The sequence below is a fragment of the Saccostrea cucullata genome, unplaced genomic scaffold (genome assembly GCF_032062105.1).
Source record: "Saccostrea cucullata isolate Sc308-1 unplaced genomic scaffold, CSIRO_AGI_Scuc_v1 ctg5913, whole genome shotgun sequence".
NCBI lineage: Eukaryota > Metazoa > Mollusca > Bivalvia > Ostreida > Ostreidae > Saccostrea > Saccostrea cuccullata.
Window position 1 is genome coordinate 32 of NW_026929273.1, and position 15,837 is coordinate 15,868.

General features: G+C 39.6%; 1 protein-coding gene across 1 annotated transcript; it reads right to left on the reverse strand.

Moving 5' to 3' along the window:
• Positions 1 to 469: 469 nt before the first annotated feature.
• LOC134280267 (F-box/WD repeat-containing protein 5-like) lies at positions 470 to 5,688 on the reverse strand. The gene is made up of 8 exons (XM_062762670.1): positions 5,598 to 5,688; positions 5,382 to 5,492; positions 2,466 to 2,702; positions 1,937 to 2,111; positions 1,697 to 1,833; positions 1,250 to 1,614; positions 933 to 1,127; positions 470 to 835 (listed from the first exon to the last, which is right to left on the reverse strand). Exons 1-8 carry the CDS (start codon positions 5,598 to 5,600, stop codon positions 583 to 585), a joined length of 1,476 nt encoding a protein of 491 aa, XP_062618654.1. The 5' UTR covers positions 5,601 to 5,688; the 3' UTR covers positions 470 to 582.
• Between the last annotated feature and the right edge of the window lie 10,149 nt (positions 5,689 to 15,837).

Genomic DNA, 15,837 nt, shown 5'->3' on the forward strand with positions numbered 1-15,837 from the left:
GACCAAAATCATTATCCTCCACTTTCAGCGGGGAACAAAAATGGGCAAAAAAAATGTAAAAACACTATCTGGTGTGCTCAAGAACTATTGGAACAGAGAATTGAATATTTTGTAGACGCATTTTGAGGTAGTGCAGATTCTAAATTATTCAAATCTTGCGTGGGGCCAACGATAGGGTATCAAAGTGTACATTCAAATACATAGAAAAAAATCTTTTTTCTCAAGAATCACCGAAGGCTATTTCATTTTATATAGAGAGGGTAGACGTTTTCGATATTTGTCTTATTGAGCGTCTGATTGGTAAAAATTCAGTTGCCTGTGGTTTTATCATTTCCAAATCGTGTGGTCCTTTTGGATTGATGCAACCGGTAAGCGAACCCGCATTTTCCACTATAGTACTAAGTATTTCGATATTTATTTCCACCATTGACGTCAGGAATACGGAGGAAGAAACCACATTAACTCATAGTCAAAACTTAAATTTTAATTCCATAATTTATTGGCAGTAAGTATACAAGAACTACATTAAAAACGCCTGACGTTGTGATATCAAGCAGAACGAGTTTGAGTTTATGGCTTACATTAAACATCACTTTGTAAGGTATAATCACAGTCTGGTATATCACTCTGCTGTTTAAATTGTCTTTCCCTGTTTTTGGACATCCATATCCTAATTCTACAATCATCTGCTACACTAATTAAGACTTCCGGGTCACGTGGATGGAAGGCAACGGCACTCACTCCATTCTTCGGATCCGGAAGTGTGTGAGGTAATGTAGCGATCACGTGTTTCGAATGACGATCCCAAAGAAAAGCAACGTCTTGTTCAGATCCGCTTTTTGGACAAAAGAAACAAATAAAAATACACTGTAATACGGAAATAAGACATTGGATATTTTAAAGATTGTTTAAAAATAAGAAATGATAGATACCTTGCAAGGAAATCAGAAGAAATGCTAGGGAAGAAGTAAAATATTGTTGCTGACTGTTCTAAAGACTTGTTTCCTTCAAACACCTCCGGTTTTTCTCCAATATTTGCTAAATTGATCACCATTGTGTCGACATCTTTTTCGTACCAGCTGTTATCGCCGTCTATACACACCCTTCTTAAGTTGTACACGACGTACCTGTATGCATTGGAATAACAAGTAGTATACTTAGTAAAACTGTATTAGTAATTTTGTAATAAACATAAAATATCACTCCGAACACCCCCCGTCAAATTGAATGGTCACCACTCATTCCTTACCTGTGATCCGCCGAGAGATTGACTCCCAGACACCCGCTGTTGATCATGATTATTTTGATCGGTTCTGTAACACTGGGGGTCTCACAGTCTATGTCCACTTTATAGAACACCAGTCTGTGTACGATGTCCCACTCCAGACTTTGTTGGTAAATAATCACCACCCTATCCCCTGGGCGGGAAGTCTCCACGCGTTCGATTGGAGAATCTTGGTTCCATTTGGACCACTCTATGACCTTCACTAAATGGGGTCGATACTCATCGCGTACCATTTCTAGTAGAGTCCATAATTCCACATTGTCATCCGTGAGATTTTCTAAAAGAGGGCGCTCATAAAGTTCCGGGTTTTCCAATTCTTCCTCATAGAACTGATTGAATGAAAGAAACCGAATGTTAATTTAAACTTAAAATAGAAACAGTAATTAAGTACCTGTATTAAATGCTACTCACCTTACAACCGACTAACTTCACATTATCATTAGAGAAAAAGTACGCCAATACATCGGCTAGAAGGAAAGTGTCGTTAGTCAGCCAAGTTCCTCTAAAGTTAGGGAACCAAGATTGTCTCGCCGCCACCACTGCAAGTCCTACACAGATAATGTCAAATCTAAATTGTTATATCCCACATACAAATGTACAGGTACGTGACATGTTCTGTAAAAATCTACAGGTGGGGGAACCAAGAATTACCTTTTTCAATGGCGAGCACGGCCAGTGCGACTTGTAATCCGCCCTCCTCCCTCATCATGCAGTTCACGATTAGATGCGTTTCAGCTTCATTGAACTCCACGTAGTTGGCATAGGACGGCGGATCCACAACTTGACTGGAGTGTAAAAGCTCCGTGTTGGGACCATATTTCCATACCTTTGTAAATAACAAGAAATCATTTTCAATTTAAAAATATTTATAAAATTAAGTGTAACGTCGTAAATTTTACCCCCACCCCTTCCCCAGGAAAAACATTTTGTAGCCTACGTTGACATTGGTTTTTGAAGGGTCGAAAAACTTCAAATACTATAATACCCCTTGACTGCATGCAATATTTGTGAATTATGTTATACTGAATGATAAAAAAGTTAAAAAAAAGTTGAATATTTGAGAAATATTCCTCGAAGAATCAAATTCAACTAATTTACAACAGTCACATGAGTAGAATACGAATCACGTCATGCCAAAGAAGTCATGTAGCTTTCTTCTTCTTCTTCTTGTTTGACTTACCTTTACAATACCGTCTGCTCCACAGGTAGCTAGGAATTTGCCGCTATTAGAACAGCAGACGTAGTAGATTTCATCCACGTGACCCTCACACGTTTGATGAAGATGGGTGGGGGCATGGTAAGTCAGTCGTTTCAATTCCGATTTCCAGCTGACGTCATGTCGAGAGTAACGACATCCTAAATTCCTGTATGTTAATTCTTTCCATAAGCTTTCATCCTGGGCTATTCGATACCAATTCTACCGAAAGAAAACTAACTGCATTTGGTGTATTTGAGTCTCCTAAATTTAGTTTAATTGTACATATACATTGTAAAAAGAACCTTTATGCCTTGTGGGCCCAAAATTGGAAAATAAAATTATCTTATCTTATCTTATACATGGAACAGCGTTTGTTGAATACATTCATAAAGCATATTTTAAGCGAACATAAAATGTCATTATACCATAATTTTGCGATTATAAGTGTTCGACAAACAAAACATTTTTTATGGATTTGTCTACATATTACAACTTTTTCTTTATTTGGGTTATTGGGTTGTCGGGGAACTTTTGCGTACTAGTAGTAGTTTCCCACCCCCTCCCATTCGCCCGTTGGTTTCGGAGTCGATCCTTGGTTTCGAATCCCAATCTAAACCGAGGTACCGTGTTGTAGTGAGTGTTGGTGAAAAAAAATATCTCACTGCTCAAATGCCATAGGTGGCGAATAGAGGTCTATAGCCTTGTGCCAACGCAATTTTTGAAAATTACGCACGTTAAACAACATTTTTCAGAGTGCGTTAAAACTGGGATAAAATCAACACTCTTTGAAAATGCTTATAAAGTGCCTCAAATTTGAGACAAAACCAATGCACTCTCAATTTTTTAAAAAGACTATATTTTTTTCTCAAAATTCGTGTTTTGTGTTGTAACATAGCCTCGATGTGCAGCGGAAAGTGCTCGCGTCTCCACAATATGTGAAAATTAAATACTCAAGAGTCGAGTGGGACGTAAAACTATGGAAAGCCAAATTCACAAAAATGAGCTAAACATAGTTTCACAGTTGATAGACTAGGTTTATCGACTCACGTGGACTGTTAACTGTAATTTACAAACCGTGAACTTTAGTTAACAAATAGTTAGTCAAACTCTTGGTATCCAAAAGAAGGTCTGATTATGAAGTCCTAGCGCTTATTCTTCAAAATTTTTTCAAAAAAGTTTTCATCTGTAAAACTATAATATTTAAAGGTACTTGGACACAGATTTGAAGTTAATATTTTTTCTATCATATTACGACTTAATAGCATTTCACACAAAAAAATTAATTAAAAATCTTTTAAAATTATTAACATTTTAATTTTTTTGGCGGGTTTGATTGACACATCCTTGCACTTTCACAAATTTTAACTTTATTCTTAATCCCTAGGAAAAGTGGCAATCTTGTTGTGTATTAATGAAAAATATTAATACTATAATCCAGAAAATTCAGAGTAGACATGTTCGAAAGCAAAAAAAAAGAAAAAAAAAAAGAAAAAACACAATATTTTGTCATTCCGTGCAGTTGTGGTAAACAGACTTTGGCGATTGAACGCACCCGGTGAATCGTAAACACTAAACAATAACAGGCTCTTGTCCTGTTTACAAAAAAAAAAAACTGTGTACATAACACGAGTGTGCTCGATTTGCTAAACTCTGTACACAACGGAATTACGATACTTTTGAAGGATTTTTGCTTTCTAACATTTCTACTCTAAATAAAATTATTTTTCTGCATTAAAGTTTTAATATTTCGCATTAATCAACAATATTGCCACTTTTCCTAAGGATTAAGAATAAAGTTAAAATTTGTGAACGTGCAAGGATGTGTCAAACAAACCCGCCAAAAAATTTAAAGTTTTAATAACTTTTAAATGAAATAAGATTTTTATTAATTTTTGTGTGAAATGCTATCAAAATATATAATTCGTGATATTATACAAAAAATATTAACTTCAAATCTGTGTCCAAGTACCTTTAAACGATTGTTAAATTGTTTTCAGTGTTTCAGTAAAGTTTACGGTTCTGAAACATAGATTATCGCGTTCACTATGGTTTACAGATGTAAAATACTAGTATTGATTAACGCTGTTAACTATAGTTTATAGTACGCAAACTATATAGTTTAGTAATTACAATCGATAAACCTCGACTGTGAAACTATACATGTTTAGCTCATTTTTTGTGATTTTGACGTGCCATATAAAACAACGGAACAACAAATATAAAGGAAAGCAAATGATAGAAAAGTTGGACTCAACGGAGAGTTATAAAAAATACGACGTCCCATTGCACAAGAAATGATAATTAATATAGACGTGTTTTCTTTTTCAAATCAAGGAAATAATCATTGATGATTTATTAAAAAAAAAAAATAATTATGTGAAATATAAATAATTCATTTTTTATGTTTTAGATAATATCTAGCTTTAAAATGCACTGTGACAAAGTTTTCTTTTAATTTTTATGTTTCAGTAATAGTTTATAAAATATATTTTATTATTTTATTGATAATGTCAATGTTATCATATTTTAACTCAATTTAGATGTTTAAAATGCTAAAATAGCTGTGCCAAAAATTATCATAGTGCTTTATTGATGGAACATTGTATTATTATTTTTTATTTAAAGTTTTTAAGATAGGACCCCATTGGTTTTTTTGCTTATTTATTAGTTACCAGTTGGTCATTTACGATATTGGCCCAATTGGGGTTGTGTGACGGTAGTAGTACATTGTAGTAGTATTTATTTGGTATCATGTCATCATACATAAAACAAATACACATAATTATACATGATCTTATATAAGATTTTATAAATAAAATAATAATAATAGGATGATGTTCTATAAAACGGTAAGAAAAATTACAGACAAGCGAATCATAGAAAACAATATATATGTACCTTGCACGTTCTACACACGTTATTTAACTCATTTTTGTCCAGATAAGAGAATATATGAAGTAGAACTGGATCAGTCAGATGTTCCCAGCCGTTCTCGTCCGCACTGTCAATCTAAGGGAGGTAACTCTATAATTAGCTGACACCAGTACAAAACAAAATAAGAACCATAATCTTACTAAATTACGGCCATCTAATGTATCTAAAACAACAACTCACCATCTGACTATGTTCACATATAGTTTTCTGTTTCCTTTCACACCATCAAATAAAGGAAAATATCAAAATATTTAACCGTTCGGCTTCCTCGTATCCAGTGAGGCAACCGGATCAAAACAATTATCTATTTATAGATTTAGGCACGGATCCAAAAATCCTGATTTAAAATAAATACATTTTACTCCAGGTTACTGCAGAACAGAATACGTTGACATATTCATTTGAATTTGTAACTGGCTGGGTACCTTAAATCACACTATTGACACTTCGACAATCAATGACCATACATATCTATTCAGGAAAAGGTGTGCCGCTCTAATTTTTCGGATACTAGTATAATAAAATAAGTATTGAATAGTTAAGGTAGGTCCCAATTCAACATTTAGTTTGCTGGGTTAATGCAAGGTTTTTTTTTAATCATTCGAATCGCATCTTGGAGAATTTAAAATCCCATTAGAATATTTTTGAAACCAGAATTAATCTTCTTCAAACGTATACACACACCCTTCTTTCATCTCACGAATATGATCAAAAAGGCAATATTCGGCAGTTCTTAATACAATGAAGCGCATTGAAGTGGTAAAATTTTGCATTGATGATTGACAAAATTGGAGGTGAAAGTATGGTACTAAAAGTACATATCCACTTGGTTTTCTATCTTTATGTGGTTAACCACTTTCTTTTTCACTTTATGTCACCAGGTTTACAGGTGCATGGGAGTCAGTCAATATCAATATATCGGGTCTCGGAAGCTCAGTGGTTAGAGCGCTGGCACGTTTCGTCAGGGGCCCTGGGTTCGAGTCCCGGTTGAAACTTGATTTTTCATCACCTGTGACATTTGGCGCCCAACGCACAGGCCCATTATTCCACTGGTGCACTTTTGGGGCTGTGGGGGATAGGTGGGTCAACTGAGTGCAGCCCCCAAGGGAGTGCAGCCCCTGGAGGTCAAGAGAGTGCAGCCCCTGTGGGGGATAGCCCGGTCAATTCATTACATATAATCCCCCTAAATACGGGGGTGTGTTTACACTGTGTTTACATTATACACTATACGCTGCTGCTACTACGATTTTGTCAGCGACTTTTATACCTGTTGCATCATCTGTAAGGGCCCTGTGCAAAAAATACGATAGACCTTTTTTTTTTTTATGCTGACTACACAGGTAAATACTTGGCAGCGATTCAAGTTTGTTTAGGGTCGTGTGCAAAAAATATGCTTACCTATGCATTGTGACGTCATCCACTGTATAAATACGGCTTTTCTCCGACTTTCAGCTCATTCTACAGTCAGATCCAGCTCCCTGCCTGTGGGGGGGGTCATGGATTCTACTAGAGAAAAACAGTTACATGCTCAGCGATTATTAGAATGGAAAAAAAGGGAAAGAGAATTAGAACGAATTCTTTATGAGAAAAGAGAGCAAGAGTTAAAGCTCCGGGAAAAAAATGCTAAAATATTACAGAGAAGAGCTCAATTAGAACAACAACGACAACAACAACTACAACGACAACGACAATTACGGGAAAGAGAATTAGATCAAATTCTTGATGAAAATAAAGAGCGAGAATTAAAGCTTCGGAAAAGAAATGCCAGACTATTACAGAGAAGAGCTCAACTAGAAAAACAACGACAGCAACAGCAAAGGACTAGGGCGCATGAGGGGTCAAAGTTACCTATTCATTCACCACCCAAACCCAAGGCCATATCCCAGTATTATCGAGTCACAGTGAATGAAAGGGTGCACTCTAGAAAATTTAAAGCTCAAGAGGATTTTTACACTGTGATTTTTAAGGAGTTTCCAGAGGAAGAAAACAGAGGATTCGTTCGGCGATTATTCAGACACATGTTACAAACTTTCAAATCGAAAATGCAGTGTAATCCTAACGATTACCTCCGCCTGAACATACGCCACAAATCTCTGGAATCAGAGATTTGGTACGAGTTTACTCAATGTAAACATTTTAACGAGGACGTCATTTTAGACAAGATTGAAGCCGTGCAACAATCCAGAAAGGGGTTCAAACTGGGCGACGGGGGCATGGAATTTGATATGTTTCGGGTCAAGTATCCCGAGGGAAGTGGTGGCCAGAAAACCAAACATTTACAAGTGAATAAGGAGACTTTTAAGAACAATAAAAGAGCCATCGTTCGGATCGTCAATCCCTGGGATAAATTTTGTTTAGCTAGAGCCATCGTCGTCACTCGATTACACAGTCAAAAACCCGAACATCCAGACCCCGAATGGGAAAAACAATGGCTTGCTATGCGGAAGGGAGATAGGCAATCCTTGAACCAGAAACGAGAAGCCATAGCCCTCATGGAACAGGCCGAGTGTGATATCACTCAAGCTTGTGGATATGCAGAGTGGACGAAATTACAAGAGGTATTAGCTCCTCAGTATCGACTGAAAATATTTCAGTTCAAGTCTACTTCGACTAAACTCACCTTAGAGCGCATCTTCAAAGGCTGGGGAGACGGAACTTGTTTGAACATATTGTTAGACGACCATCATTACGATGCCATCATATCCATGCCGGGAGTAACGGGGAACCAATATTACTGTGATCATTGCGACGTGGGGTACAGTCATGTCACAGACCATCGGTCCAAGTGTCCTCATCGCTGTACCTATTGTTTAGGACAACACCCTGATTGTCCCGATGAAGGGATCGAGATTAAATGCCGGGAATGCCATGGAATGTTTAAGAACAGGACCTGCTACGAAAATCATTTAAGACCCCATAGTAAGAAGACCACCACTACTGTCTGCAATTTAATGGAACAATGCGAGAAGTGTCAGTCCTGGATACCTAAGAAATTATTCCCTCATCACAAGTGCGGAGGACAGAAACAGTGTAAGATCTGTAAGAAAATCGTCGATACCGATCATCAGTGCTACGTACAACAGAAGCCCCAGAAGAAGAAGAAGAAGGGGAAAGGGACCTTACAGTTTTACATCTATTTCGATTTCGAATGCACTCAGGAAACCGGCATTCACATCCCTAATCTGTGTGTGGCACACCGCGTCTGTCAACATTGCAGTCACTTACCCATAGACCAACCCTGTCCTCATTGTCAACACATGGGACCCCGTCAGCACCTATTTCAAGGACCAGACACCTTAAAGAAGTTCATGGACTGGTTATTACAACCCACTACAGGTACTAAGAATTCCACTTTAGTACACGACGAGGCCATCATCATCGCCCATAACTTCAAAGGCTACGACGGACAATTCATTTTGAATCACCTGGTGCATTCCTCTTGCCTGAAACCTAACGTCATCATGAACGGCAGTAAGATCTTGTACATGGAAATATGCGGACTGAAATTCATCGACTCGTATAATTTCTTACCGTTTGCTTTAGCCAAGATGCCCTCCGCTTTCGGATTCGACGAATTGAAGAAAGGCTATTTCCCCCACTTTTTCAATACGGAACAGAACCAGAATTACGTAGGACCTTATCCACCGGCAGCTTTCTACAATCCGGACGAAATGTCTATCAGTGGACGACGGGCTTTTTTTGAATGGTACGAACAACAGAGGGGAAAAGTATTTGATTTCCAGAAAGAGTTTGTAGAGTATTGTGTCTCGGACGTCGACATTTTACGCCGATGCTGTGCAAAGTTTAGAGCCACCCTCAAGAGTTTGGTCAATGTGGACCCTTTCCAGGAATCCATCACTTTTGCCAGTGCTGCTAATTTAGCCTACCGTCGACAATTCATGCCTGAAGACACCATTGCCATCATTCCGAACCTCGGGTATCAACCGGCACGACAATATTCGGCTAAAGCCTGTCGGTGGCTCACCTGGATGAGTCAACAGACTGGATGTCACATACAACATGCCAGAAACGGGGGCGAAGTCCAGATCGGAAATTATACCGTCGACGGATACCAGGAAGCGACTCGCACCGTCTACGAATTTTACGGGTGCTATTGGCACGGATGCCCCACCTGCTATCCCAGTTTACAGACCGAAACTCATCCTCATCGGACCCAATATACTTACCAGCAATTACACGAAGAAACCCTCAGAAGGACTGGCGATTTAGAAAACATGGGGTATACCGTCCGTGGTATCTGGGAGCACGATTTCGATCAGCAAGTGCAAAAAGATGAGAGTTTACAGCAATTTGTAGGAAACCTGGACATTCCGGATCCTTTGAAACCTCGAGAAGCCCTGTACGGAGGTCGGACCAATGCCACCCGATTATATTGTGAGGAAGGGGACATGAGATACGTGGACGTTTGTTCCCTATACCCTTACGTGTTGAAACACAGACCTTTTCCCGTAGGGCATCCCGAGATCATCACAGACGAGTTCCAGGACGTGAGAAATTATTTCGGTCTCATTCACTGTCGGGTCTTACCTCCCCGAGACCTCTATCACCCCGTATTACCTTATCGGACGGGAGGCAAGTTATTATTTCCCTTATGTCGCACGTGTGCCGAACGACAGGACTCTACGTCTCAAGATCGATGTCCACACACCGACCAGGAACGTAGTCTCACGGGTACTTGGGTGACGACCGAATTACATAAAGCCCTAGACATGGGATATACCTTAGATCGAATCTACGAAGTGTGGCATTTTAAAGAAAGCAGTCAAGAGTTATTCAGATCTTACATCGATACCTTCCTCAAGATCAAACAGGAAGCCTCCGGATTTCCCCCCGACTGTAAGACCTCAGAACAAGAACAAGATTACATTCGACAAGTGTTATACAAAACAGGCATCATGATGGACATTCTCAGTATCGAGAAGAATCCAGTGAGAAGAACCATTGCTAAACTCTTTTTAAATTGTCTGTGGGGAAAATTTGCTCAACGCTTGTTATTACCCAAAACCAGATACTTGGACGAAGAAGAGGAATTACAGCAACTCTTACAAGATTCGACTCTCGACATCAAGGGCATGCAACTCTTAGACAATAAAGAGAACCCCAATGAAGACAAGATGCTAGTGAATTATCAAGACAAACAGGAATTCGTCGAAGAATGTCCCTTTGGAAACGTGGTCCTGGCTTGTTTTACCACCGCGCATGCCCGCTTACACCTCTACGAGACTTTACAACCTTTAGGAGATCGGGTCCTTTATTTCGATACGGACAGTATCATTTACCAACATCGGGAAGGAGCCTTTAATCCTACCTTGGGTAATAGTTTAGGAGAATGGACCGACGAATTAGACGGGGATCACATCATCAAATTCATGTCGGCAGGCCCTAAAAATTATGGTTACCGGACGGCCAAAGGAACCGAGGTTCATAAAGTCAAAGGAATCACTCTCAACTATCGTACCTCCCAGATCGTGTCCCTAGAGACTTTAGAAAAAATGCTCAAAGGAGAAATAGAGGAAGTGACAGTACTTTATCCCAACAAAATCCAGAGGACTCGTGATCATGAGGTCTTGACCAAACCATTAGAGAAAAAGTATAGAATTGTGTATGATAAGAGACAAATTGTAGAGAATTATAACACTTTACCTTATGGTTATTGATATGTTGATATGTTTGACTTTTTGAATTCCAAAAAAAAAAAAAATTGAATTGTTGTTTTATGTGTTGTTTTTCTTCTTCCCTATAAAAAGGGGAGCAATACAAATCAAAAGTTCAGTCATGACTGAGAAATTGCTAGATCAACCCATGCGTTATCCCCAGTATGCTCGGCTCTCAAAGAGAGAAGCTACTTTTGAGCAGGGATGGCCAGAACCTCTCTTAGGAAAAATACCAGACCTAGCTCGAGCCGGGTTTTACTACAGGGGAGTGAAAGATAACGCTACCTGTTTTCATTGTGGAATGATTTTTAGTAATTGGGATCCCGAGGACGATCCTTGTGTAGAACATGCTTATTGGAACCCCAATTGTCCTTACATCAATCTGTATAAAGGACGAGGGTGGGTGATGAATGTGTTTATTACGGGTTTAGAACAGCAGGGATATAAACCTTTACCTGAGATCAAACCTCTACTGAACCCACAACCAGACGTCCAGGCTCGAGGAAAATGTCACATTTGTTTAGACGAGGAATTACAAATCGTTTTTCTACCTTGCGGACACGTATGCTGCTGTGCTTTGTGTGCTCCTTCCTTTCAGTTTTGCCCCATCTGTCGAGGCGAGATTCAACAGTCCAAACGCCTATTTCTGTGTTAACTATAAATAAGACCCTGAACCCAACTTTTCCTTCATTGATCAACATGTATTCCGAGGAGACACCCCTCCCTTCTTTTCAATTGAAACACGAGTTTACCATGGTGGTTGCTGGACCCTCGAAATCGGGCAAAACAGAATTCGTCAAGACATTAGTGAACAATCTAGACTGGATCACCCCCATGCCCGAAAAAATCGTCTGGTGTTATCGGGAATGGCAACCCGCTTACACTTCTTTAAAAGAGAAGGTATCTTTCATCCGAAATATTCCAGAAGACGACGAGAAATTAGTAGCCAATTTGAGTGTGCCCCATTTACTCATTTTTGACGACATGATGGGAGGAAAAGCCATCGAATCTATTGTGGATTGGTTTACCCGTAAAGCGCATCATCGGAATACCAGTGTGATTTACATCACTCAGAATTTATTTGATCGAGCTGCCTCTCATCGCACCATTAGTTTGAATGCTCATTATTTAGTCTTATTCAAAAATCCCAGAGACAAATCTCAGATCAGTGTGTTGAGTCGTCAGCTAGCTTTACCTCATTTGATGTCTGCTTATCAAGAAGCCACCCAGGTACCTCACGGATATCTTCTCGTGGACTTGAGTCCCCAGACCCCAGACCAATACCGATTGAGAAGTCGAATGTTTGAAATGTTGACTGTACACATGCCTCAAGAGTATAAATAAAAGTGTTTCACACTCTTCTGGGTCATTGTTCATTTCAATCTCATCATGGCTCCATCAGCCAAGAGTAAATTAGTGAGAACCTTACGACGTTTACAGCGGGAACGAGATCCCGCGAAGCGAGCCCATTTAATCGAATTAGGGCGTAAAGCCTTATTGAATTGGTTTGCCATGGGAGCTCGCAATTTAATGAAAGGGGTCTTACCTATCAATAAACAGACCCAAAAGTTTATTAATAATCATCGTCAAGATTTAAAGATCATAGCCGATCAATCGGCCAGTGATCAAGACAGAAAAACAGCTATTTTAAAACGCGGAGGAGCTGGATTTCTAGGTGGAGTCATCATTCGTCATTTATTCAAATGGAATAGTCCTAAAAAACGGCGGGTTCGTCGTTTAAAGAGTGTAGTGGTAAGAGTCGATAATAAGAAACAAAGAGTGTTTCCGGATTGGATGGTCCGTGTCGGAGGAGCAGCTCAAAAGAGCAGAAAAAAGAAGAAGAGAAAAGCCCCTCCCAAGAAGAAAAAAGCCCAAGAAAAAAGCCCCTCCCAAGAAAACAGCGAAAAGGCGAAAATCTGCTCCTCAAACTCTAGCTCAACGTAAAGCCATGCCCGAAAGTTTAAAAAACGAAATCAATCAGTATTATAAGGAACAAAGACAAAAGACCATAGGAGAATTGCTCAAGAAACAAGCAGAACTGAGAATGGATCGTGCTATGGGACCCATAGGCAGTCAAAGAGCCAGCGATTTAGAAGTGTTTCCTCGAGTGAATGTGGGCATTCCCTCCTCCTCCTCCCCTGGAATTAAAGTTCCCATTCATGTCCCTAAAATCACACGTTTTCAACCCTTGACGGCCTCCACCCCTCAACTACCTAAAGGCCTGAGATATAAATGTCGATATTGTGGAAAAATTTATGTCAGGGAGAAAGCGAGAGATAAACACGAGAGCGACAAACACGGAGGATATGCCCCTCCTTAACACTATAAAAGGGAGTGACATGAGAGACTTCTCTTCATTGTTTTCAAAGATGGCCAAGAAGAAAAAGGGATGTTGTACGCGATTAAGAGCGCATGCCCCTCTTTTAAGAGTGTTATCAGACCCTCACTATTCCTCGTCTTTAAAAACGGGGATTTTAAAACATTGTTCTGGAGATTGTATTCTGAAAATTTGTGAGATCGTCTACAACCTATTAAAAGGGGTGTTACCTCTCAATTCGGCTCAGAAACGAAAACTAGCTCCTAAGAAACACATCTTAAGGAGACTGGTCCGACCCCAATCCATACAGAAACGACGAGCTTTATTAGTACAACAAAAAGGAGGAGGTCTTTTACCCCTTTTAATCTCAGCAGCACCTTTACTGTTGGATGCCGGACATTCTGTCTATAAAGCCATTAAAAAGAAGAGGAACAACAAGATACAAAAATGAGTCGTAAAATGGTGTTAGTACCTGAAGTTCTGTTGAATGAACTCAAAGGTAAACTCCCCAAACCTCCGGAATTTCAATCTACTCTGAGTATAGGTCAAGAATTGGACCAGATTACCAGACGTGAAGATTTAACTCCAGAAGAAAAAGTGGCTTTATACGGTCAAGAACTTCATCGGTATAGGAATTATTTACAACAAGCGAGAGAGCCAACGACTACCAAAAAAACCCCTGCACCCTTAGCCCCAGCAGCAGCAGCCCCAGCCCCCGCAGCAGCAGCAGCTCCAGCAGTAGCAGCACCACTAGCAGCCTCAGATCCCGAGATCGATCAACAAATCATTCAAAGTGTGAATAAACCCATGCAAAGAAAAGCTGAATTATTATTAAATCATTTAAAGAAAACCAACGTCTTGACTTGGGATAAAGACGGAGAAATCAGTTATCGAGGTCAAAAAGTACCCGATTCTAACATTGTGGATATAATGGCTGAAAACATGAGAACCAGATCCTTGAAAAATCGTCCGGTGCCTAAAGGATTAGATGAATTTGCTCAAGCTTTAAAAGAGACCCGTACTCCCATGGTTTACTTGCAAAATCGAGACCTTATAAAAGCCATGCAGAAACCAGGAAAAATCAGTACTCCTAAAGGGGCTTTGAGTGACGACGACGAAGAGGAAGAGAGCGGATTTCAGGATGCTTCCTCTTCTTTTTTGACCCCTATTAGTCGACCTGTAGAGGCAAGATCAAGGGTGTTAAAAAAATTCACACCTAAATATAGTCCCTATCGAGCCCAAAAGCAATTAAAAGCCCAAGAAGAAGAAGCCAAGAAGAAATTAGAACAAATCGAGGAAAATTGGCTTCCTTTGCCTAAGACATGAAGAAGAAGAAAAAGAAGAAGGGAGTAGAAGACATTTTAACAGAGATTTATTACGATCCTAAGAGAGGGTATGGAGGCATACAGACTTTGTATCGTCAGGTCAAAAGTCTGGGACATAAGATTTCTTTGAACACCATACGAGAATGGTTAAAAGAGCAAGATACCTATACCTTACATAAACCCATTCACCGAAAATTCCGGAGACAACAGACCAGAGTGACGGATATAGACGAACAATGGCAATTAGATTTAGCGGATGTGTCCAGTTTAAAGAAACATAATGACGGTTATACCTTTTTATTGTGTGCCATTGACGTCTTATCTAAATATGCATGGGTGGTGCCTTTAAAACAGAAAACGGGGAAAGAAATGATTCGAGGATTACAAGAGATTTTCCGACAAGACGGTCGACGTCCCGTCCGCATTCAATCGGATCAAGGCAAAGAATTTACCAATCGAGAATTCTTACAGGCGTTTAAATCCATTCATTTCTTTACCACTCGCAATACGGACACCAAAGCCAGTATCGTGGAACGATTTCAGAGAACCCTCAAAGCACGCATGTGGCGATATTTCACTCGGAATAAAACCAGACGGTATTTAGAGATCTTACCGGATTTAGTGTATGCTTACAATCATACCTATCATCGCAGTATCCAAAGAACCCCAGCTCAAGTGAAGCCCTCGAATGTGTTAAAAGTCTGGAAAACTTTATATGGGGAATCATCACCTAAACCAAAACCCCCCAAGTTTAAAACAGGAGATAAAGTGCGCATCAGTAAAGCTAAACGCACTTTTGAAAAAGGATATTTACCGAACTGGACCACGGAAATATTTACCATTGCTCAACGAGTCCCCGGTCGGTATCCTTACGTGTATCGAGTACAAGATTATAACCAGGAGGAATTAGAAGGGACTTTTTACGAGAAAGAATTACAACAGATCATTAAAAAAGACGACGTGTACGAAGTGGAGGAAATCTTGGGGTATAAAAAGCGACGAGTCGGGAAGAAAATCATTCAAGAAGTCAAAGTCCGGTGGAAAGGATATCCCCCTAGTTTCGATTCATGGATTCCCCAAACGGATCTCATCAAATAACACCT